This window comes from Mus musculus, chromosome 1, assembly GCF_000001635.26.
Source record: "Mus musculus strain C57BL/6J chromosome 1, GRCm38.p6 C57BL/6J".
In the NCBI taxonomy this organism is placed as follows: Eukaryota; Metazoa; Chordata; class Mammalia; order Rodentia; family Muridae; genus Mus; species Mus musculus.
The window spans coordinates 152,613,687-152,638,343 of NC_000067.6; the positions used below are offsets into that span (position 1 = coordinate 152,613,687).

General features: G+C 45.1%; 1 protein-coding gene across 6 annotated transcripts in view; it reads right to left on the minus strand.

Moving 5' to 3' along the window:
- Positions 1 to 24,657, minus strand: part of Rgl1 (ral guanine nucleotide dissociation stimulator,-like 1) — a 249,547-nt gene that overhangs the window by 96,925 nt on the left and 127,965 nt on the right. For 2 of the 6 annotated variants that reach the window (NM_001346118.1, NM_001346117.1), the window contains exon 3: positions 10,132 to 10,242. The exons of 2 other annotated variants lie outside the window; for them this stretch is intronic. In NM_001346118.1, the coding sequence (NP_001333047.1) occupies positions 10,132 to 10,242 (111 nt within the window). Of the gene's footprint in view, positions 1 to 9,053; positions 9,217 to 10,131; positions 10,243 to 11,297; positions 11,532 to 24,657 lie in introns of those variants that run through there. 2 more of the 6 variants (NM_016846.4, XM_006529268.4) reach the window with 2 other exon arrangements.

Below are 24,657 nucleotides of genomic sequence, written 5' to 3' on the forward strand. Positions count from 1 at the left end.
AAGTCACATAGTCACTTACTGGCTTGAAACCCAAGTATTATATTAATTGGTCAGCCAGGGGCACAAGGAGAGAGTTTATCATTACCTCATACAGAAGTTTAGGACTTGATATTATGCTGCAAGCACTATTTGCTAGCACTCTAAATTTTGTCCACTGAGACTCCCACAGTGAAACAGAACTACTTCCTCCTATTTTTTTTCACCAGAAATATCAATTATATAAGACAGACTATTAACCACTATTGCAGAGGGTGTTGGATTTCCGAGAGTCAGAGATACAAGTGGTTGCGAGCCACCCTACACGAGTGCCAGGGACTCAACACCAGTACTCTGCGAGAGCAGCAAGTACTCCGCATCACTCCAGCCCCATCTTAAAAGCATAACTCCAACAAAGTAACTGGGAAACTGCAGGAAACTGAAGTGCAAAACCCTAAGGAGTAATCCGGGCCCTAAAGAGTAATTCCATCTTTCACTGTGCAGGTGGCCAAACAGAAAAACACAGTAGATATTCATGAGGATGGACCTGACCGTCTGGGGTGCGTCTGCGAAGCCCTTCCCAGGGGCCTTTCAGCAGGCGAGCCTGGACAGTTTGGGCTGAATCTACTGCTGGATTTAAGACCCCAATTGGTGTTGTGAGCTGGCGACACTGTGGAAGGTGGAACCTGACTGAAGAAGTAGGTCTTTGGCAAGGCATCCTTGGGGCTGGATCTTACACTCCACACACCTCCCGTCACTTCTCTGTGATTCTTGTCCAAAAATGCTACAAATTGTTCCTCTGCCTCCTCCCTCCATCCCTCCCATGACAGAGTGAAACTTACAAAACAGTGAACAAAATAAATCTCTTTAAGCACTGAGGAGTGGCATTCTACGAGAAAGTGGACACCGTACTATTTTAATAAGCAAATTTTACTAACCCCTGTCGTGGTTAGGCCTTCTGCTATTGTGTGCAAACTGAAAGGGCAAAGCTGGGACCGTGTTTAACACAGCTTGCAAGGCACCCAGGGGTAGCTCAGAACCCCAAGCTTCAGGAAACACATGAAGCAAGGTCATGCTGATGTTCCACGGCTGGGCTCCAAAGAAGGATCTGCAGAGGGGAGCCAACCCGAGGCTCCTCTCAGTGAGCAGGCATCCACCAGATCCTCTGCCCTGTGCCCAGCACCCTACTTTCATGGCTCACGTATACCCCATGGCAATGCAATTAGAAAGGCACTGGAATTGTCTCCACTTCACAGCAGAGGAACACAGGCTTAGAGGGGGCACACAACCTCTTAGCTCTAGCCAGCAAGGCACACACGAGGCAGGGATGACTTTTCAAAGTAGATCTGCTAGGCTCCACCAAGCAGGCTACTTACCCCAGGCCCCTACAGGAAATATCCCTGAAAAGTATGAACAGCCAGGAGGGGCCAGCTCCCAGGAAACCCCAGCAGAGTTCAAAGAGCAGTGTGCTCCGCTCCCCAGGCAGGCCTCGATGGCACTGAGCTGCCCCTGTTAATGCTTGCTCAAGTCATTTTAAAAAAAGAATTTGTTTATTGTGTCTGTCATTAGAAGTCAACCTTTGGACAGAGGTGGCCAGTCTTTCCCCTGTGCTTTGCAAACTAACCCAATGTTTCCGGTTTCCTGGGATTTTCCATTTAGAACTATAGTTATCTCAACAAACAGCTTCAAGTGTTGCAATTCCAGGTGGGGAAGAGAAGGGCACTAAAGTGTGTATTTTTAACCAACATCTAATCCAGCTTCAGTTATTTTTACCTATATCCACAAAATGTTTTTTGTGTTTAATTTTGTAGATAAAAACTGTCCACAGACGTAGCCCTACCATCAGCAGCAAGAGAAGTGTCAGGCACACAATGGCCCGCCACGCGAGCCATTGCTAGTAAGGGAGACTTAGTTGATGGACCAACCAACAGCAGCCATTGTTAGGAGAAAAGACACGGTCTGAGCCTTCAAACTGTCCTTAGGGTTATGAAATGAAAGACACAGCCTTACCTTGCTTATACAAAAGATATTCAATTGGCAGGAAACAAAACAACACACACACACACACACACACACACACACACACACACACACACGAAGAGAATCATTGCATTGTTGAATATGCATGGAAAAAAAGCAAACATCGGGAAAATGTCTGGGGTTTACGTACATGGGATAAGATTACCTGTGGAAATTAATTTAAATAAACAGACTATACTGAACAATAAAAAGTTAGAAGATCTGGGGCAATGAGGTATTTGTTTTTGTTTTAATGAGAGTTTAAAAAAATTATCTAGAGCCATTGGCACACGATCTCTTCCCACACTACCACCCCTGGTAGAACCATACCCTGAATAGTATTAAGGAGGAGATGGGTGAAGAATGAAGCTAGCCAGAGCCTCACATCATCAGAGCACAGCACAGGGCCACAGCAGCGTGGAGACACAGAAAGAGACATGGAAGAGCGAGCTTTTCCCTATGTGCACAGAGAGAGCTTCCTGCGACAGGCTGCTAAGCAGTTGCCTACTGAGCGCCGTGGGCTTGCTCTATCTTTATTCCTTCTGTGCTTCCTCTATTTGTGGTCTTTTGTTTTGTTTTGTTTCGTTTTGTTTTTCGAGACAGGGTTTCTCTGTGCAGTCCTGGCTGTCATGGAACTCACTCTGTAGATCAGGCTGGCTCACTCTGAAGACCAGGCTGGCTGTGGTCTTTTTTTTTTTTTTTTAACTGAAGGTGGTTCTTAGATTAAAGTTAGTCATGTGATCTCAATAACCGAGAGGCTGAGGAAAGGGGGTCAAGGTCAAGCTCTGATCAGTTATCCAGAAGAGGCTATAACATAGCAGGACTCAAGATCCTGCAAGGAATCCTGTGAGGAAATGCTTGAACTCGGAGGCTGAGAGACAGACAGACAGCTAGCAATCACAGTGAGCCTTCGAAAGCAGGAATGCCTGTGGCCAGGACACATAGCTTCAGGGAGGGGAGACTCTGAGTGGGGACAGAGATAAATACCAGAATACCTAACTGTAAATGTACTGTGTCCCTAACAACATGATTATTAGGTAAAATACTGTTATCTAGAAACACAGCTCTGTGATCACAGAGTCATGGGCTCTGTATCCACTCTCCCTCTATGGTCTTCAGATTCTATGTGTTTCCTTTGCAGAGAAAACCAGAAGAGTCACACCACAGAGTCCTCTGGAGTCTGGGGAGCTACACAGAGCTTTCTACCTCATTCCTGGTGAGCCTATACTGGTATTGGATCTCTGGTTGTGCCACAGCAAACACACCCAGCTCTGGAGTTTCTCCTCCTGGAAGAGGAGGCATTGCTAGTGAGTTGTCTTAGTGCATGTGACCCAAGGAGACAGGAGTGACACTGTCCCCAGGAAAGCTTTGGTCTGGCCAATACATGGAAAGCCAGGTACCCAAGACCTCTGCCTGCCAAGAGGACCCCAGCTAGCCCCATCCCACCACCCTTCTTCCCCAGAGCTCTCTGCTCTGTCATCGCAGTCTCCCTTCAGGCTGTTAGTCCCTTCTTCACCACGTGACTCTGTAACCTTCCTCTGGGGTCCCCCTTGCTCCAGTCTGGCTTCCTTCCAACGCATCCCCCCCCCAAAGTCTGTCAGCACTCTAAAATGAGAATCTGGCCACAGTGCCCTGCTTAGAACCCTGCACTGACTGTCCCTGGAATAGCACAAGTCCATTTCTACAGCTTACTGACCCCACAGCTGAGAACCACGGCTCACAATGCCAGGTGCCTACCTTGTTCTCCAGCCCCGGCCCTTGTCACCCACCCACCAAGTTCTGGCCTCTTCCCTAGGCTGAGCCTCATGTAGAAATCCCATTCCCGGCCTCCCTGCCTCCTCACATGTTGTGATCTCTGACAGAAATGTGTCAGGGCCCTAAGACAGGCTTTAAGTTCCTCCTGAGCCATGGCCCTCCACAGAGAAATCCTCTCCACAGTGCAGCTTGCATGAGCAGCCCACCACCCCTGTCTCATCCACGGTCCCCAGCGGGTGTCACATCTACAACCCCCTGGAATTGGCCTGACGTCTGTCTCTCTCACTTGTAACCCTTTTAGAACAGTTTACTGAACTCTGAATCCCCATATTTAGCTGTCTGTGAAGTGAGAGAGGCTATCAAAGGCATGGTTGCAGGCTCACACACACATGACAGAAACAGGCGATATACAAGACCAGCAAGAGATCTCACGAGGATTGTGTTTACCCACAAATGACCCAGAAACTCCAGAGAACCCCAAATCAACTCTGTGGAGCTGGCCACACCCATTGGCCGGCCAGAGACAGGCTGCTGGCTGCGTCTCTCTGAGAGAATGAGGCAGCTTTAATGACCTCTCCACATTTCCACTCCTTGCCTTGCTGTTTATAGGAATCAGCCTTTTCTGCTAAGACGAACACCGTGGCCTAGATGGTTCGCTTAACTTTTTGAGTATTCTAATGTAGCATGCATGTGACAGTTATGGTAAAGTCTGATAACTTAGAACAGGAAGTTTGAAAGGAAATGTACGCTGGGGATAAACGAGACAGAAACAAACAGGCCAGTGCACTGAGAGATCCCAACAGTGAGTGACCTGCAGAGGCCTCCACTTACCTCTCCTTTACTTTCCCAATTTTAAACTCCAGGGGGCTTTTACCTTATAGCATTAGAGAAGTAAGAAATACGTCTGTAATAGGAATAAGATTATACTTTTCAGTAGAAAGAAAGAAAGAAAGAAAGAAAGAAAGAAAGAAAGAAAGAAAGAAAGAAAGAAAGACTTAATATGCCTCTAAGGTTTATGCTGTTCTTCTTTGCTAGAGGTAGACATGTATTTTTCTAGTATTTGTGAACATTTTATTTATTTTTAGGTATGTATGTTTTGCCTATGTGTATGCCTACCACATGCATGCAGTACCCAAAGAGCCCAGAAGAGGGCGATGGATACTCTGGGACTGGAGTTACAGAGGGTTGTGAGGTTCCATGTGGAGCTGGGAATCAAACCCAGATCATCTGAAAGAGTAGCCACTGTTCTTAACTGCTAAACCATCTCTCTAGCCCCTAGACATGCATTTTTTTTAAAGCTAAATTCTCTGGGTTGACTAAAGGAAATGGATATTCTTAATTAGCTATCATATATAGATCCCGAGAGACTTTGAAAACAATGATGAGATACCCATGTCTCAGGCAGTTTGAATGGCCTGTGTGTTCTCGGTCGGTGCAGGCTAACACAGTTTAGACTAATTATTTGAGAAATACGTTCCCAAAGTCAAAATGAAAAATACCAGTTACTTAGTTTTCAAATGGTTGCTAAATTTTGAGCTTGACTTTGTAGAGCCTAAACTAAGCATTCCAACAGACAGGAACAGCCCAACCCAAGGCCTGTTTTCCTAAGGAAGACAAGGATGAGCAGCAGTAAACCAGAGGCCCCTCAGGGGCTTATCTCCTTTCAGTTCCACAGTCCCACTCCCGCTCTCTCCAGCCACACAGAACTGTAATGCTTGCCAGGACTTTTTAACCCCTGTCTCGCCCTTCTTTCTTCAACAGCCCCCAAGTAGGCAAGCACAATCAGAGCTTGTGGTTTTAAAAGGCACTGGGAAATTTTATTTTGTTCAAAGGAATAATCACTATCTTTGTGTGTGCCCTGCACTGTTCCAGAAAGAATGTTGAGACAGCCAGAATCATTACCTAATTGATTTTTCTTGCTCCTACACCCCTCTGCTCCTCCTTATAGGATGACATCTTAATCGTGATTTGGCTTTAAAGAGAAACAGCCATACATTTATATTTATCGGGATAATATGAGTCCCCCCCAAAAAGGATGAAGCCTGATTCATCCACTCAGCAAACTTTTATTGGCTGTAGTTATAAGATATTATCTAGTGGGGAATATAAACAGATAATTACAGCAGCATAAGGGAAACATGTAACACGACACCAGAATGCTCAGGAGCACAGAAAGGCCCAGCTCATCTACCCGGGGAGGGAGGGGGCGGTGAGTGTCAAAGAAGAGTCCCAGAAGAGAGGTAGCTGACAACTCAAAGAATTTCCCCACATGAAGGCAATGTACACAGCAGAACCACTAAGCTATCGGGTAGAGTCGAGGCAAAGGGTGCAACCCACTCGATGCAGACATCGCCAACATTCACCAAGGCACTCCCAAAAACCCAAAGGTGGGCCTCAGGCCATCTCTCTCCATGTCCTTTATCTATAGTCTATTCTCTTCTAGCTAACTGGTTTCTGCCAGTCTCCTACTTATCAAAAATCCAACTCATCCTAACAAAAACTCATCAAGAGTTGAAGTGTACAAGAGTGTGACAAGCCCCAGGCACTGGGAAGGAGTCACTAGGGCCCTACGCAGGTTCACATGACTGCAGTATACAAGTGAGAAGAATGACAAGAGTAGCTGCTGGCCCAGGCCACTCCCCAAAGACAACGCACAGGGAACCCATTCCTAACAATCCAATGTTAAGCTTATCCTAAGTGTGACACGGTTTTCTGCACCATCAATCTGTCCTGTTTTGAAGACTCCAAAGCTCCTTCCCTGAATTCTTTTGTTTTGTCCCTTCAAGGCCTTTGTCTAAAATGTACTTTTCCTGCTTCAGGGAACACTGGTATTTCTCAATTCCTTTGTTCCTGTCACTGTGGAGGTACACCACAGTACTGGCATCGAAGACAAATAGCACAAGTTGACCATTTGCCTTTCCAAAATTCTACAAACTAAGAGAGTAGTTAAATAAAACTAATTTTTAATGTCTCTTCCAGTCCTGGACCTTTATGTTTCTGTGTTGTAGCTGAAGTCACTTTCCTGTGAGAGTTTCAAGTCGACAGAACGGCCCAACTTAGATATCATTGTAAAGAAAAGGTAGGTCAAAAATGTAATGCTATTGTCAATATACACTGACAGCATTGCCAGTGGGCCAGGCTACCATTGTATGTGTAAGTAAACCAGGCCTAGATCATCCTCAGCATCTATCTTAGGACTGACATAGTAATTTCCTAAAATGATCACAAACTAAGCACAAACTTAATCAAAATAGAATTGTATGACTTATGTGTTTGGGTTTATGTTCTCATTACCTTATTTAGATGTATTAGTTTTAAGTGTATGGGTGTTTCGCCTGCATGAAGGTATGTGATTTGCATGTGTGCCTGGTGCCCACTGAGGTCAGAAGAAGGCACTAGATGCCCCGGGAACTAGAATTACAGATGGTAGAGAGCCACCATGTGGGTTCTGAGAACCAAACCCAGGTTCTCTGCTGGAGCAACAAGTGCTTTTAACAACTGGCCATCTTTCTGACTCAAGCATGTAATTATTTAGCTTCACTTCCTAGAACTGAGTATTAATTATCCTGAGATTTTAGCACTAGAAAAATAGAAAAATTATACTCCATCTTTTGAAACTTGGTTTGGTTTAGGGCTGCTGCTGCTGCTGCTGCTGCTGCTTCTGTTTAGAGGGGTTTTGTGCAGCCCAGGCTGGTCTTTAAATCACTATGTAGCAGAGGATGGCCTTGAATTCCTGATGTTCCTGAGTGCTAGGCTCGCAGGCATTAAGCTTTTTGAAGAGCACTCCAGACACAACACCAAGACTCCGCCTACACTCACATGCTATAGAACCTCATACACATCTTTCATGTGCCACTTTACACATCCCAAGTGTCGAGCTTATCAATTAGATACACATCACCATAACACACCTTATAATTTACAGCTCAGGTTATCATTCAAAGCATAAAGAGGACCAGAGGGCTACGTTTTTCAAATCCCACACCAAGAATTATCCCTAGGGGAGGTATGCTCTAGTCTCCTTGTTCTTGTACACCAACGCTATCCTCAAGAACTACGGGAACAGCCTTAAAGCCCTGGACAGTTCTTGACAACAAATTTGTACCCATATACAAATTTAGCCTCTACTATTTCTTAACTACATGACCCCACAGGCAAGCGGGCAGATCACGCTGGGCATTATTTTCTTTGTATATAAAGATGAAAGACAGCATCATAATACCACCTTCCCCATAAAGTTGTTGTCAGATGCCAGTGCGCACGAAGCGTCTTCCCTGCCTTACCTCAACCCCATTAACTCTAAAAGTGTTCACTTTGAAGAATTCTGAATGGGTTACTGGAATGTAGGAAAACAAACACGAGGAAGCCAACTGGGTACCAAAGAAAAGGATTTCATAATTGCTGTGGCTCAATTGGTTGAGTCATATTAAATTAAGCTGGGATTTTTCAAGGACAAAAAAAAAACAGAGCTTCCTCACAGGATACCTAAGACAAGAAATCAAGTGGCATCCCAGGCTGAGAGGTCCAAGGACTGACTTTTGATGAGCAGTGTGGTGTCTGTGAGTCATTTGTTCAAAAGGAGGAGGATAGGATTCCTCTATGAACCAAAAACAAGCTTACATGATCTTTCTTCTCAATATTTCAGATCTACAGTTTACGTCAGAGCCAACCCCTCTGAACTCTATATGGCTATGGAGAGAGGCAGGATGAGAAGGGAAGTGGAGTCAATGAGCAGAATAACTGGTAAGAGTCACTAATGACTTCTGGCATCTAAAGGAAGGACGGTTTATTGGGGGTAGGGTCCCCTCTATTGCTCACACTACAGTCATTGCTACCATATCTGGCTAAATATTAACACTGCCACCCATGCAGCATTTTACATCGTTAGAAAGAGTAGAAAAGCCTGTCACAGTGGTGCATGCCTTTAATTGCAGCACTCAGAAGGCAGAGGGAGGTGAATCTCTGAGTTTGAAGCCAGCCTGGTCCACAGAGCTAGTTCCAGGACAGCCAGGGCTACCCAACACCAATAAATGCAAAGTCTATTTGAAGGCAACTGGTTTAGAGCTTATTAATCATTTACAAATAGCCACACAGGTCAAAACCATAGCAACATCACATTGAAATACTGTATATATACATAAAGCCCCCAAAAGCAACAGAGTGGTTGGTCAGCAGTCTAAACACAGTTAATGTTAGGATCATGTTCTGAGTAAGGTGCTTGCTCAGTAAGTAAAGACCTCTAGTGTTCACTGAGAAAGTGCCTAACTTTGCAGACTACATCTTCAATGTCACTAGCAACTTACCATCCCGGTCAACAGTGTCCTGATCCAAGCATAGTGGCAGGAAAATCCTGACTTAAGGCAGGTTGAGAAGGTCAATGCGGGGGTTGGGGGAGATCCAATGTCAGCAGCCACGGCTAAGGAAGATAGGGCTCCTGGCTTCCTGCCTTTGACTATGAGTCTTACAAGTCATATTGCCTCCGCTCCTCCCAGGAAGCCCCGTGCACTCCGCACTCATCTGGGAACACTGCTCCAAACCCTGTGTGCTCTGAAACTAAGGTTAGTAGGCTGCGATGCAAGCACACACTCCTCAGTGCTTTGAAGACCATTACCCACAAGTCCTGCCTCTCTTCAGACACCGCTATGTTCCTCCCTGTGTCATCTGTAACTACTCTCTCTCCACTCTCCCACATGTTCCTGATCCCACCGCCAGGCTCTCTGCCTTGCATAGTCCCTTCATTTGGGATGTGTTGAAAGATTCATTGGTCGAATTAAGAACTCACATGACCTTCCCCAATAGTTTATGGAAAGCAGATTTTTTCCGAGTGTCTGCCACCGACTCCATACTCTACAGGCAAAGCCCCAAGACTAAGTATATATCAGTCTACTCCCATTCTACAGAAAGGAGGTCACAATGGGAAACCTTGCCGCCCCTCAAAGGAAGCGGGTCTGAATGGCCTCTGAACTTCTGGGAGTGGGGACTGGGCTGTTGGCATCACTGTGTAAGGAGGAGAGAGAGAAAAGGTTATCTTCTGGGCACAGCGGTTTATGACACATGTAGAAGCTAGTAGTGCTCTCTGACCAGGTCTCTGTGTGTCTGTCCTCTTCTGCCACAACACCCCCAGCCTGTTTGCCAAATACCTCAAGATGTTTCCGGAAGGTTCTGAATTATTGACAGACTTAGGGAAGATGCTTAGGAAAACACAAGTCCTAAAACAGACCTGTCCAGCTAGAGCAAACACTTGGCCATCAGCAGTTTCCTTTTTAAGACTAAGGGGGAGAAAAAGGGGATGGGGGGGGCTACCTTGGCTAAATAATAATGATATTCACAGAAGAGCAAAGACACTGTTCCAAAGTTCAAGATCTCGGAAGCGCTACTCACCCCTAGCCATCTCGCTCCTTTATTGGCCGCCTGTTGAATCTGGACTCTTTTGAGGGTGACATGGTAAACAGCTCCTTCCTCTACCTCTTCACCCCAGTCCTGAATCGAGCTCTGCCAGGGACAGGATAAAAAGAAAGAAAAAGAGGGTCGTAGTGTGTGTTGTTGTTTTCTTCCCCCTTGGCTAACCACAATCTATCCCAGCTGCTTCCCTGCTTACAAAGGCTCTCCAAGCCTTTGAGTAAATCCTCCAAACAGAGCAACACAGGACACCCTGCAATAGGCAAGGCTGAGATTTTCTTGGCTGGCAGCCTTTTCCTGCGGTATCAGGAGCCTCCGACTTCTCCCTTCTCTGGTCAGTTACTTTTCCTAACCTAGCCACGTATCTTAAATCATCTTTTCAAGTTTTTTTTTTTCCTTCTTAAGGAAACTGTGGTTTAGTCCTGATCAACTCTGTCCACTTAAGTGAAAGGAAAAAATAACTCATTTGCAAAAACAAGAGTTTATACTTCTCAAAGTACACAAACATTTGAGCAATGTCGATGTTAAACTCCCTCAAACAAGTGTTTTAATACCAAGAGCCCTCTTTGGGAAGTGAAGTTGTACCTCTTTTTCTCCTCTTACTATTTTGAAACCCAAAAAAAAGTTATGTGGGGTATGGAAAGTTTTTATTTCCAGAAAGAAAAAAGGAAAAGAAAAGAAAAGAAAAGAAAAGAAAAGAAAAGAAAAGAAAAGCCCCTCTGGCAAGTGCCGAGAAAGCAAAACATCTTCATGCAGCTTCCACTGAAATTTACACAGCGACCCCCTGGATAGCCATGTCGCCAGCTAAACCTCGGATCTGTGTTAAAGGGCTGCCGCTGGGAAGCAGAGCGCGGCGCCGCTCCCCCAGACTGAGTTCTGTCCTTTCCAAGTTCTGCTCTCCTGACACGCATCTGCCTGTCCCAGACACCCCGCAGGCGATGCCTGAGAACACAGGCATCGTTTCTAGGGAGAAGAGGCACAGAGAGGGGAAGGACACAAAGCAGAATGAGAAAGCTCCTCTTAGAGAGTGGGGTCCGGGTGGCTCTGATCAGTTAGACAGTGCTCCAACAACCCGGCCCGAGAAAGCGGGAGATGGGACGAGTCCCCCAGCAGAGAAGCGTCAGGGGAAGGCGGGGAGCTGGCGTTACCATTTTAGCTTGCCAAAGTAATTTCATTCTCAGTTTTCTTTCCGGCACACGGACGCTGCATGGTGCGCCCTGCTCCGAGGCGGTCGGGGCGTCTCTCTGGCCCGGCTCCGGGTCCCCGCGCTTCCCACGCGCCTTGCTGCCCGACTGCCGCCGCCGCCGCCGCGCGCGACCGGGCCACAAAGGAGCGCCGGCCAGCGAGCAGGCAGCCCGGGAGCCCGCGGCAGCAGACTCCTCCCCGCCGCTCCGTGATGTCAGGCTTTCCTGTTTGTGCTTGTGAGCGCACTCTCCCTTTCGGAAGCCCCGCGGATCAAGGGAGCAAGCAATCGTTTCTCCAGCTCAGAGTGGTGGGGAAACGATGCTTTCAAGTAGACCGCTTCATCGGGGTTTCCTGGTGGCCACCAGGTGACAAAATAGAACCATGTGTGCCATGGGACATGTGCGCAGCCTCCGTCTGCTTTACTGAAGGAAACTGTTAGGGATTAGGGATTCTTGTGTGATCTGCTTGCTATTTGGAATTTACAGCAATTAAATCAGAGTCCCCTCGATTTGGGGGGAAGATTTTCATTAGGATAAAGTCAAAAGCTATCTGGGTATCTAAAAACCGTGCCCAGCGGCTCTACCCTGCCCCGCACCTGCAACTGCCTGGACTTGTTCCTACTGCCCACTCTTGTTTGTGGCTTTCTTGCTTTTTTTTTCTTTTTTTTAAACAAAAGGTGGTCCTGGCTAGCCTTGAACACTTAGAACTTTTCTGGCAATCCTCCTGCCTCTGTCTCTTGAGTGCTGAGATTACAGGCATGCATCAACTCCACCACCCAGTCTGATAAGGCTTACTGGCTACTGCTGGTGAGAGCAGAGAGTTTTGCAGGATCTGACAGTTTGTGACAGAGGCCATAAGTGGTCCTAGGGGTTTCTGGAGCCTCTGTGAGTAGCCATGGGGGGTGTGCACTGTGGGGACACAGAGGGATAATCACTGTAGGGAAAGCCTTTCAAAGGACAATGCTGAAAAGAATTTTATCTTAACACAATAGTCTGTGGGGGACAATACATTACACTTTAAAAGATCTAGTTTCAATAAATCAACAGCAAGAGATAGCCCATAGTCAGGTAGCCAAACTGTACCTGTCAGAACTCCACACCAATTACAAAAATGTCATGTTTTACACATGTCAAACTGAAAAGGACCTCCTCCAGATTGCTGTGCTGAGCTTTGGTTAGTACTGAATATACCATGAGCTGAAAAGTTAGGCAATCAGTGCACTGATGTCTCCAGAAGGGCATCAGAAATGACAGAGGCTACACCAAGCAAGCAAAGGATCTCTGCACACTGAAGGATGTCTTCAAGTCAGTCAAACGCTCCTCATAAAGACCCATGCTTCAGGAGTTCAAGACTGTAGAGAGAATGATCTTTTACAACCAAAGTGGATGTTTCTATAATTTAAATATTAAACACACATACACACACACACACACACACACACACACACACACACACACACACATTCCTTCTGCTGTGCTCAGTACTCAGAACAGAGTGTCCCAGGAGCCAGAGGGAAAACATGTGGCGGCCCTACCTCAGGCTTCTTATCTGCCTCAGGGCCCCAGGTCACACCTAGATGAGTCTCCTTGGTGATTCTGAAGACCTCAAGAGGCAGCCCAGGACAGATGAGCAACACTTCAGTTAATTTCACCACCGCTGTAACCTAATCTGTGCTGCAAGTTTTAAGACTGTTGAAAAACTTCTTCACAAAAGCAGTTTCTTCTCCAGAAATTCCTGGGAAAGGTGGCTTGGGCCTCACAAGCCTCTCAGGCTGTAGCTCTCCCTTCTTCTCATCCTATTGACTTGGGTTCTGGCTGTAAAGGGAATGACAACAGAACCCAGTTCAAGCCCAGCCTTCAAGCCCAGCCTTAAGAGTGGAAGTCAGAGTACATTTCCATGGCTTCCCTCCGATTTGCTTCCTTGGCTACAAAGTAGGACAAACCTCACAGAATTTCAGAAAGGGTTAAATAAAGAAATGTGCAAGTCACCTAGTGCACGGAGAGCTGTCCAGAAGGCTCCATTTTCTCCCTACTGCCCTTCCCCCTTAGGAGCTGTAGGCCGGAACTCCATGAAAGGCTGTCATGTCTGCAATGTACAGAAATCTGAAATGATGTCTTCCAAATTATATTCAAGCTCCAGAGAGACATGCCAAGAATGATTATTTGTGTTTGTTCCTGGGAAGGTGTGATTTTGTCACAATCCTTTTACGAAGGAAAGAAAAAGATGAAAACCAAATAGCTGGACTTATATGATCTAGAACTATCAAATGTTGAAGTCAACAAGGGCTTTTTCCACTTATTTTAAACTATTTCACTTAAAATGAGCGATAGGCCCCAAACACAGGATGCTGTGCACTGCTGCAGGGGACAGAAAAGGATAAAGATGGGCTGGAGCCTGCTCGGGACTCTGGGACTGATGGGGAAGTCTAGCAGTGAAGTGTCTGTGCTGTTCCTTTAGTGTGCTCCCTGGAGCCGAGCAGAGGAACACTCAACTGTGAACCTCTTTTCTTTAGCACTTTTAATCCAGGAAGAAAAAAAGTAAAGCTGTGGCTGAAAAAATTTTTTCACTTATAGGCAATGTAATCAATATTACCCTTTTGCTAGGGTTTTTGGATTAAAGTACTAGCTACAGCGTGAGGAGCATACGCCTATAACCCATTTATCCATCAGTGTGAATTGACTCAGCTAGTAAACACCTTACCCTAGACTCAGACCACCAAAAAACATTTCTGAAGCTTTGGTGTCTGACTCTGTTTTTTTTCAATAAGTTCGTTTCCAAGTATCTGATTCTACTTGGTGCTATTATGATTGGCTTTCCTAATTTTAATTTTAGGTTGTGGTGTGACAGGTGTGTGAATGTGCACAGGTCACAGGAAAGGCACGGTCACGTGAGCTGGCTCGTGCGAAAGCCAGAGGTTGATATCTGGGTGCCTTTCCATAATTGCTTTTCAAACTCTCTGGGAAAGGGTCTTTCACTGAAACTCAGTTTGGGCAGACTGGTTGAACAATGAGCTCCCAGGATCATTCGATGCCTGCTCACAGCCCTGGAGTTACAGGCCACCCTGCCACATGCAGCATTTACACGGGTTCTAAGGTTCCAACCTTGGCAAATACTATGTCCACTGGGCTACCTAACCAGTCATTTCCGCCCCAGTACTAGGGATTCACAATTAATGTTTGAACTTTGGTTCTGTGTTCTGTTATTTTAATGTACTTGTCCATTAGTTCTAATTGATCTTCTGTTGATATAAACAATTAAATAAATACCTATTTGTAATCTTGAAGACTTAATATGTTAACCCATATGTTAAGTCCATGTTAACCCAAACTACCAACCATCAGAAGCTCTGAACAGAGGATGACAAGAGGAACGACATCAAGGCAAACAGCTTCTGCCCAGCAGAGGAATTCAGCCAGGCAGAAAAGGCAACCTACAGAATGGGAGAAAAAAAAATTTGCAAAAACACATGACCAATAAAGAATTAATATCCGCAATAGAAAAAAGAGTCCTATAACTCAATAGCAAAAGAATAGCTATAATCCAATTCAAATGGCCAACAGGCCTGAGTAGACATTTTAGAAAAATTTTATAAAAACACCCACAAGTAGATGAACACATATCTTGTGTCATTCACCAAAAGGGAAAAGCAGGACAATGAGGAGTATTACGAAAATGCTATACTGTTTTGTACACTAACTAGAAATAAATTTTTAAAGGAAAGATGGAAGGGGGTGGGGAAGGAAGTGTTGAGGTTCACGTGTTAATGAAGATGCATACTGTATACTGTTGCTGGGAACGTAAGCAGTGCCCACTATGAAGAAAGTATAGATGTTTCTCAAGTTAAAAATACATAAAATGCAGCATGCCAATTGTGGCATTTATAAAAGAATGTATTTCCAGATCTCTAAGAAACGCTTTACACTCCCATGTTTATTGCAACACTGTTCATAATGGCCATGCTACCGAGACGATCTGGACGCCAATCAACGGATGAACAGATAAAAGTAAATGTGATGCAGTGGAGATTCTCCAGCTTTTAAAAAGACAGCAGTCCTTTTAAAGAGACTACATGGGTGGAACTGGAAGATGCTATGCTAAGGGAGATAGGCCAAGCTCAGAAAGGCAACCTGAGAGCTCCCGTCCATGAAGTCACCAAACACACAGAAGCAGAATAGAGGGGTGTGCCTGGCAGGGCTGGGAGTAGAAGATAGTGGTCACAGAATGTGAGGTTCAGTTATAGGAAATAATTTTGCACTGGACCTAAGCTACTGTTGCCTGAGTGCAGACCCTATGTTAGTATCATAGCAACAGTAACAATGGGGCAGGAAGAAACATGGAAGAAAATGCATCTGTCCCTGGCCTTGATGGTAATGATGGTTTCATGACTATGAACTGATCTCCAAGCTCATCAAATATAAAAAACACTAAATATATACAGCACGCCACATGTCACTCATACCTTAATGAAGTCACTTAAAAACCTTGCCTTAAAGATGACAATGCCATGTGAGATGACTAAAATTAGCGAGACCTTAGCTCTGTCATCCCCAAACTCAAGGCTAGACTACTCTGGCCTATGCCCAGTCAAAAGTTTAGAGGAAAGCAGTTCTAAGAGAGGAGTAGCAGCAATAACTGTGGGAAGGTGTGTGTTACACCTTGCCTTACAGTGGCCAAGTAGCAACTGTCTCCACCCACCCACAACTACTACCTAAGGGCAGCCTTTCCTATTCACTGCTAATAGATTTTAAATGAAACTGGTAAGAGGCATTTGCAATAATTTTATTCATAACTAAACCTTCAGCTACCTCTAGGTCCTTAACAATCACTTGGAAGGGAGATATAAGCAAATAAAACAGATACTTAACTTTTAGCTCCAGCAATATCTAAGTGTGGCTGCAGCTACTCCATCCTATGGACAGCCCATGAATGCTCCTCCCTGGTCTTCAGGTTTGGGGGCAATGTTGCTTAGCAATTAGCTTCCCACGCTCAGTCTCCCCGTGTCAGCTGGCCATTCTGTTCGGGTTGTTTCCAGCTGTGAAAACTGGGATTGGCCTGGGGGTGCAACTCATTGATAAAGTGTGTGTTTAGCATGTACAAGGCCCTGGGTTCAATCACCAACTCTGAAATAAAATAAAAAAAAATTTTTTTTAAAACCCTGGGGGTGCTGCATTCGCCTACCTTTTGCTTGAACTTTCAACTTTGCTTTGCAAGGGATACGGAGCCAGTCACGCTTGGTTAAAGATGAATGGTCCTTTAAAACCTTCTTAAGCAATAGACAATTGCTGTCATTTTCTGAGCCCAAACTGACCTTATTAATTATCACAGAAACACTATAAGGCATCAATTCATATTCTCAATGTTCTGCTATTAGATTATTCTATTCATGTAAGCAAATTATGAGCATTTTATACAGTCCTATTGCAACTAAAGAAAAGGCTGCCCTGAGGGATGGAAAGTAAAGCCAGAAGAAATACAAGCAAATACCATTCAACCACTGCCAGGCCCGAGACAAAGGGCTCCTACAGCCATATCAGAAGATATTTTTCAACTAATATTTTAATCATTTGTTGGTGGTCACTCTTAATTGTTGGTGATGCTCACTTACAGAGGAAGATAGCTTGTGGAATACTATTTGTGCCTGGGGCTAACATAATTAATGCCTCATCTAATTATAGATTTCTGTAAAAGAAAAAAAAAGGACACACAGCTGGCAATGTGTCCACAGAGATGAAAAGATCGGCTGAGACATGTCGCCAGGTTCTGGGTGACACACAGTGAAAGAGTCAGAGGGCAAGGTGAGTAGGTGACCTATGCTTCAGGTGAAGGCTTTGGCCAAGAGTCTGGAGCATTATTGGCCAATTAGCCGGATCACCTTTTCCCCCCAAAGCTAAAGTCATAAGCATGGCATTGAACTAGTAGTGAGCCTCAAGTAAAGAGACTGAAGTGGCAAAGAGACATGGCTCTTCAGTCAGAAACATCTAGAGCTGAGGTCTAGCCTGACCACTTCACTCTGAGGCAAGACCCAGCTTAATCCTACTGAGAAGTTAGGAATATAAACACTTCTGTCATTGGCCTGAAGTAGGAGTTAATCATGATAGTCAAGACGTCAAGACGTCATTCAGCACAGTCCCCAACACCATGGTTACTACTCAGTACTATCAGCAGTAGGGGCTGCGTGTGTTAGGTTAAAGAATTGCAAAGACTATAGGAAAGTAATGATGCTAAAAAGTCAGGTTTCTCTTTTAAGTAGCTCAAGATTCTATAGCTTGAAAACAGAATTTTGTGATACAAAGATCACAGCAAGAGCCCTAAGTGTCACGCCGTCCAATCAGTGAGCAGCATTTACTGAGTTGCTACAACCCCAGAAAAAGGCTGAGCTCAATGTTCCTGCCTATTCCAATCATTCTCTCCCTAGACAGAGTGATCTTTCCAAATAACACTGCCATCTCCCCCTGTCCTTTACCCCCTCCAGTGGTTCCCTATTGCCAAGGATAAAAGCCTAAATCCTTCCTGTATCCCATATAGCCTGGCTGTGGCTATACCCTCCCTCTCCTCATCTCACTGTGCTATCGAATTCCATGTTTTTGACAAAGTCATGGCATATCCAACCTCTCCTGCCAAAGAGCAGGACGGCATTTCCCTTATGTGGGACATCTCAGCCTCTTCTTCTTGCTCTAGTTAAATACCCATATTATTCATTTGTGGACACAGTACCATATTCCTATTTCCTTATAAATCGATCACAGCTAAACACATGTACTGACAGCTCTAACCTCTTTTACTAGACTGTAAGCTACAAAGGCAGGGATGGTATGTAACTTTAATTTTTTTTAAGGCTTACTTTTAATGATGGTTTTAAACATTTTCACCTCTCTTTTAGCCCACCACCCACCAGAGGTAGTGGGGAAGAAAGGATATGGGGGAAGTGAACCTGTTTAGAAAGGTTCTTTGGAGCAACATTAGTCTGAGTTGTCTGGAAATCAGCAGTTCAGTTTGCAGGTTAGCAGCGGCAGCTCTATCTACTCATGGATACACCAGCAGTCGAGCTCAGTAGAGTGGGGGTAGCAAATATGAATCAGCAGTGGTGGCATGACCTCACAAGATAGCCAGGCCATAGCAAAGGCACAAGTCAGCAGGAAAGACCAGGAGAAGTTCTTGGCTGTGTCTCAGCAAATAGAAGATCAGTAAAGACTCAAGACAAACAAGCGTTGTACACCTAGATCTATATGCAAGCCAAGCTCAGTCTCCATCACTGTTTGTAGACTCCAATTTATATCCTCCAAACATCACATGTCCTCCACAGGTCGTGTCTCAGCACGGGTCCTGCCTCAGCAGGTGCATCTGTGTCAGCTGACATCACTCTGCCAATCAGCCAGAGTCTGAGGAAGCAGCAAGAAACTGCAGCACACCACCAGAAGTTTTTTGGTGCATTTCTTTCTATGGAGTCCTGACAAATGGAGCTCAACTACACAATGTAAGGAAGACCAATACATGCGTGTTGTTAGCAAAGAATCCTTCATCACTTGTCCTTTCACGTGCTTGCTTTAGAAGAACATCCTTTCACCTGCGTCTGCTTCAGTGAAATGTTCCTTCATGTGTTTGTGCCAACTAACACCATCTAACACAACTGACCTTCTAAAGAATCCTTAAGTTTCCACTTCAGTGCTGAACAAACAGAGACCTGCTATGGTTATTAGCATTACAGATGCCAGAAGTAACTAAAGAGAGAGATGACGTGGCAGGTAGATGAGGGGGCCATGTTGTAAATTCAATAAGTGACTGGTAAATATGGTTGAATGACTAATATTAGCTATTGTCACTAAGATAAAGGTATTTGTTATACTTTAACAAGAAAGGAAAAGTACAGAGGAAGTGGGTGAAAAGGAGTTTCGAATGCCAGAAATCAGCAAGTAAAATTAACAGATAGGAGCAAGCAGGGCAAGGGGACACAGAGAGGATGACACTCTGTCAGGCAGAGATGACTCTTGAGAAGCCTGTCAGGGGATGGAGAGATGACTGAGCAATAGCAGCACCCACTGCTTTTACAGAGGACCAGTGGGCAGCTGTGACTCCAGATGCCGGAATCCATAGCTTCCATGACACCTAAGCTTAAAATGCACATAGGCACACATGTGTGTGCATGATTTTAAATTATATATTTAAAAAGTTTTAAGTCTTCGAGGAGGGAAATGGGAAGGGAGAGGCAGGGTGGATATCATTAAGATGCATGTATGAAATTGTCAAAGACTAACTAAAGGTATTCCTTAAACTCTTCAGGTAATACAGTTTTTCTTACAAAGGCTGTTGTCACATGGCTTGGAAGAAACAAATGGGTGCAGGGGGGACCATGTGGTTCAAAGGAAACAGAAAGAGGTGAGATTTGAACCTGTGGTCCAGGAAAACAGTTTGCAATTGAGAACTGCTAGGGGACAGAATTGGATTCTCCAACAGTGTCAGCATGTGCCAACGCAATGCAGGTCAGTGTGCCTGTCCCTCTAAGTCTGCTTGTCTGTTTTGCTTTTTGTTTGTTTGTGTTGGTTTTTTTGTTTTTCTTTTTTGAGAGAGAGAGAGAGAGATTAAGTTGGGTGGATAGGAATGTAGGAAGAATCTGTACGAGGAAAAAAAACAATCAAAATATGTTGTGTAAAAAAATAATAAAAACATAAAAAAGATAATCTGAAATGACAAAAGAGCACAGCAACCAGATGATTCTAATGCTGGTTCGTAAACTAGCTTGTGAGGAGAGAAAGGACCAAGAGAAGGCTGTGGAAGAACGCTCTTCTAAATTAGCAGCTGCTCTCAGAGGGACACAAGGAGGGCTCAGAAAGGAAGAAATGAATCCGAGGATATGAGAGGAATACATTCTGCAACTGATGACAGGTGGCATGGGACAAGAAAATGAGGGTGGGGGGACTGGAGAGATGGCTCAGCGTTTAAGAGCACTGACTGCTCTGCTAGAGGTCCTGAGTTCAATTCCCAGCAACCACATGGTAGCTCACAACCTTCTGTAATGGAATCTACTGCCCTCTTCTGGAATATCTGAAGACAGCTACAATGTACTCATGTACATAAAGTAAATAAATATTTAGAAAGAAAGAAAGAAAGAAAGAAAGAAAGAAAGAGAGAGAGAGAGAGAGAGAGAGAGAGAGAGAGAGAGAGAGAGAAAGAAAAGGAAAGGAGAGAGGAAGCAAATAAACAAATTAAAGGTAAAGCTTTAGGACTGGAACTCTGAGAAAGCAGGACACATAAATAAAGATACACTAAGAAGAGATTCGGCTTTGGGAAAACATTGGCTCAGTCCTTAGGAGAAAGACACTAGAGATAGTGACAGAGGGATGACTGAAGAGAGGGAGAGCTAACGATGTGTCAGCCCATATGCAGGGGAGTTCACACGGGTGGCAGAGAGCAGGGGTGAGGGTTGGAGGTGGAGCATGCAACCTATCTCATAATGTGTCTCACAAGAAACAAAAACAAAAACAAACAAACAAAAGCGAAACACAAAGGACCAGAGAAGAGAGCAAGACAGGAGGAAGCCAGAGTGGGCGGTAGTAATGGGAAGAAGGCTCCCTGCACTCACAGATCCTCAAACCCAAGCCAGTGCTGGAAGACAGACAATGGACTTGTCATTATTTCAAACTAACTTTGCCCTCGGCCATTGTTGCTAGATGCTGCACAGATTTTTTAAGCAAGCTCTATTTTGAAAACCTGCAAATGTTTTTGAAAAAATTATCGCAGTTATTTTATGACACTCTTCAATAAAATGTAACCAAAGTTAATTCAAAGCCTTAGTGTGGTCAGTTACATAACAGCAGAATTGCTGAATGGCTTAGACACTGTGTTTTCCCAGAAATATTTGTCTTCTGGATGAAACCAAGAATGGAAAGTTCCTGGCTTCAAGAACAACGTCTGAGAAGGTGGAAAGAAAAGAAAAGCCTACATAATGGGAAAGAAACCTTAACAAAAGTTAACCAAATTGCCGCAAATGTGCTAGCTTCTCTCTCGGGGAAACAGAAATGCAAAGAGAAGTGGGTTTCACACTTTAGAAAGCCGGTTGTGTAGCCATTAGAATACCCCCACTTTCTTAAAACAAAGGGGAAAAAAGCCAGAAAATGTTTCATACATTGCATTGCCGAGAAAACCTTGGTGTGTATTTACAGTTCTCAGTGGCTAATACTGATCCTGCTTCTTTTAAAGCTTGAAGTGAGACCCTATAACAGTTTGCTTTTCTGTTGCTGTGATAAACATCAGGCCCAAACCCAACTTGTGGAGGAAAAGGATTTATTTCATCTTATAGCTTACAGTCCATCATCCAGGGAAGCCAGAGCTGAAGAGGCCATGGAGGAACACTGCTTGGGCTCTCTCAGGCACCTTTCTTATACAACCCAGGACTACATGCCAGGGGTGACGCTGCTCACGGTGGGCTAATCAAGGAAATCTATCCCACAGACTTACCTACAGGCATTTTCTTAATTAAGGGCGCATCTTCCCAAATGACCCTATCTTGTGTCACATCTACAAAAAAACTAGGCAGTGCTGGCCTACAGGATGGAACCTGCCCTGCTTGGGGTGGAGGGCAAGAGGGGACGTTACCTTGGCTCACTTGGCTTCTTCTAGGTGACAGAAGAGCTGCTGCCCCTACAGCTGCTACAGCTCATTCCCAACTACCTGGTTCTCCCTTTGAATTCCTTCTCTAGGTGGAGGGGTGACAGTGATGGTGGTGGGTAGGTGTCTGTCTGTCTGTCTGTCTGTCTGTCTGTCTGTCTGTCTGCTTGTATGTGTTAGGGGAGTGGAGAATTGATAGAAGAGACCCTCAACATATACCCAATGGAAACAACCTGTAAAGAGATGATGGTCCTCAGCCAGGCCTGGAGATACAGGCCTGTAATCTAGCAATGTGGGAGGCTGAGTCAGGAGGATCATAAATTCAGGCCGACATGTGTTACAGATGACTGTAAGGCCAGCTTGGGCAAATGAGTGAGGCCCTGTCTCAAAATAAAAAGTTAAAGGGGGCCGGGGCACTTGGGCTCAGTGTGAAAGAGTGGCTCGCCTTGTATGTGGAAGACTGGGTTCAATCCCCAGTAATATAAAAATAGAGGAGGAGGAGGAAGGGGAAGAATGGCAAAGAGCTACCCCAATAAGTGACATGAGTATTTAGCTTTGTCCAAAGGGATTTCTCACCTCTATCTTGCCAGGCTGCCCACCTGCTGGGTTGGTATGTCGTGGGCCTTGGTACACAGCACTGCCAGGCTGCCCACCTACTGGGCTGGTGTGTTATGGACCTCGGGACAAAGCATGGTCCTGACTTTAGCTCATGACTTTATATCAAGGAGCAGTTGACAATCTTGGCACTAATCCAAAGTTTCTGGTCTTCTCATGGGAGGAAGCTCAGGAGAAGGTGGAGGCAAGGACTAGGAAGCTCTCCAGCTCGGCTCTAAACATCCACACCCCACACTGAAGCAAACCCAAAGGACCCAGAAAGATTAGAATAGGTCCCCAAGCGGCCAAAAGAGTGATTGACTTTGGGTGCAGGGTTCAAGAATTCCAGGACATAGTCAGCCTCTCTAGAAAGGGTCAAGGAAAGCACTCCACTGGGGCAGGAGACAGAAAAGGCCTCCGTGACCCTTTCCTCACGCCAGCCAGTTGCGGCCTGTCTCTGAGAAAGAAAGGGAGGAGGTTTTAGTTGTTCAACTTGTCAAGACAGCCAGACCTATACTCTAGCCAATATACCCATTACACAGAACAAAAATCGATAGAGATTAGGAGCCACTTGACAAGAGTAGATCACCACATCTCCAAGAGAGGGATATTAGGGTCTTGGATTAGGTCTTGAGTTGGATTTTAAAGGGCTTTGCCTAATTATTACTTGAAATAAAGCCTTGCTGAACCCTTTGCTAGATATCTCAGACTGAGCTGAGCCTCACGGCTGTGATGCCTCACTCACAGTACTAATGGAGGAGGGGACAGTCAAGCAGAGCAGTCTCTTACTGCATGACAGAAGCTGAGAGAAGACTTACAGGTGCCAGGCGCAGGCCCAACACACAGCATTTAAAGAGAATTCTCCAGAGAAAGTGATCTTTAAGGTGAAAGCTGTCTTGGTGAAGCACACTTGATGAAAAGAGGGAAGGAGCCAAGCAGATGCATGGGACAGAACGGGAGCCAGCGCTCTCTTCTGTGGTGGGCACCGCCTAGACCACTGTGGGTCTGAGCAGGGCAGAGAAAGGAGGGTTTTCCCCGTCTCACCACTTAAGCTGAGACATCACATATACCTTCTCTTGAGCTCAAACTGGAGCTACAACCCTTGTTCTCCCTGATTCTCAGGCTTTTGCGCTCAGAAAGAATTGCACTGCCTCCCTCATGCGTCCCTCCTTGACAGACAGCACATCCTGTGACTTCTCAGCATCTGTGATTGGATGAGTCAATCCTTGTAATTCCATATAACTCTTACATACCTAGTTCTGCCTCTCAGGAGAACTCAGCCTGACAGCGGAGACAAACATGGGAATAAATACTGTAAGCAGTTTGTATGGAGCCAGCCTAACCCCACATTACAGGTCACAGTGCTAGCGCTGTACTGTGTTCCTTTACAAACGTTCCCTCAGTCTCAGGTGGGACCCAGCTGGGACAAGAACTCAGGCTTCAAGGAAAAGCCTCTTGGTTCTCACCCTGGAAATGCTCAGGTGTCAGGCCTATCCCTGACCAAAAGTGGGAGGAAAAGACCAGCTCTTAGCATCTCTTTTGAAAGCGGACAAAGAGTTAAGTACTGACCCCTGTGAGCCTTCAGAAGAAAGAGGAACACACCCGATTAAGGAACACTGAAGCAGGTGTATAGTTCAGCAGAGTTTCAGGGTGCTGGGGTTTAGGGAGTGGATGGAAGATGAGAGTATTCCAAGTAGAAAAGGGAGGATCATCACAGACCACACAGACCATGAAGGCCACTCGTAGCCATCACAGTACTTTGTGATGTGCCCCAAGGGCATTCCAAGAGCACTACTTAGTACACAGGGAAGACTGCCCACATCTGTGTTAGGGTACTGTGGCTGAAATTTAGCAGCACCTGAGTAGGTCACAAGTACCTAGCATTCAGTCCTAACTACTTAACCGGCTGGACTTATGCCTACTTGCAGGTATAAGTATTGAGGCCTCTAGTGCTTTCTGCTGCTTTGTAACTTATAATATCTGCTGCATACACCCCCTTGATTGTCTCTCCCTTTCAAAGTGAAAGTATTATTAGCTCCATTTTATGTGAAAAGAAACAGAAACATCAATAACTCATACAATATAAATGCTGGACCATAGTCAAAATTCCAAGTCTTTTGACTTCAA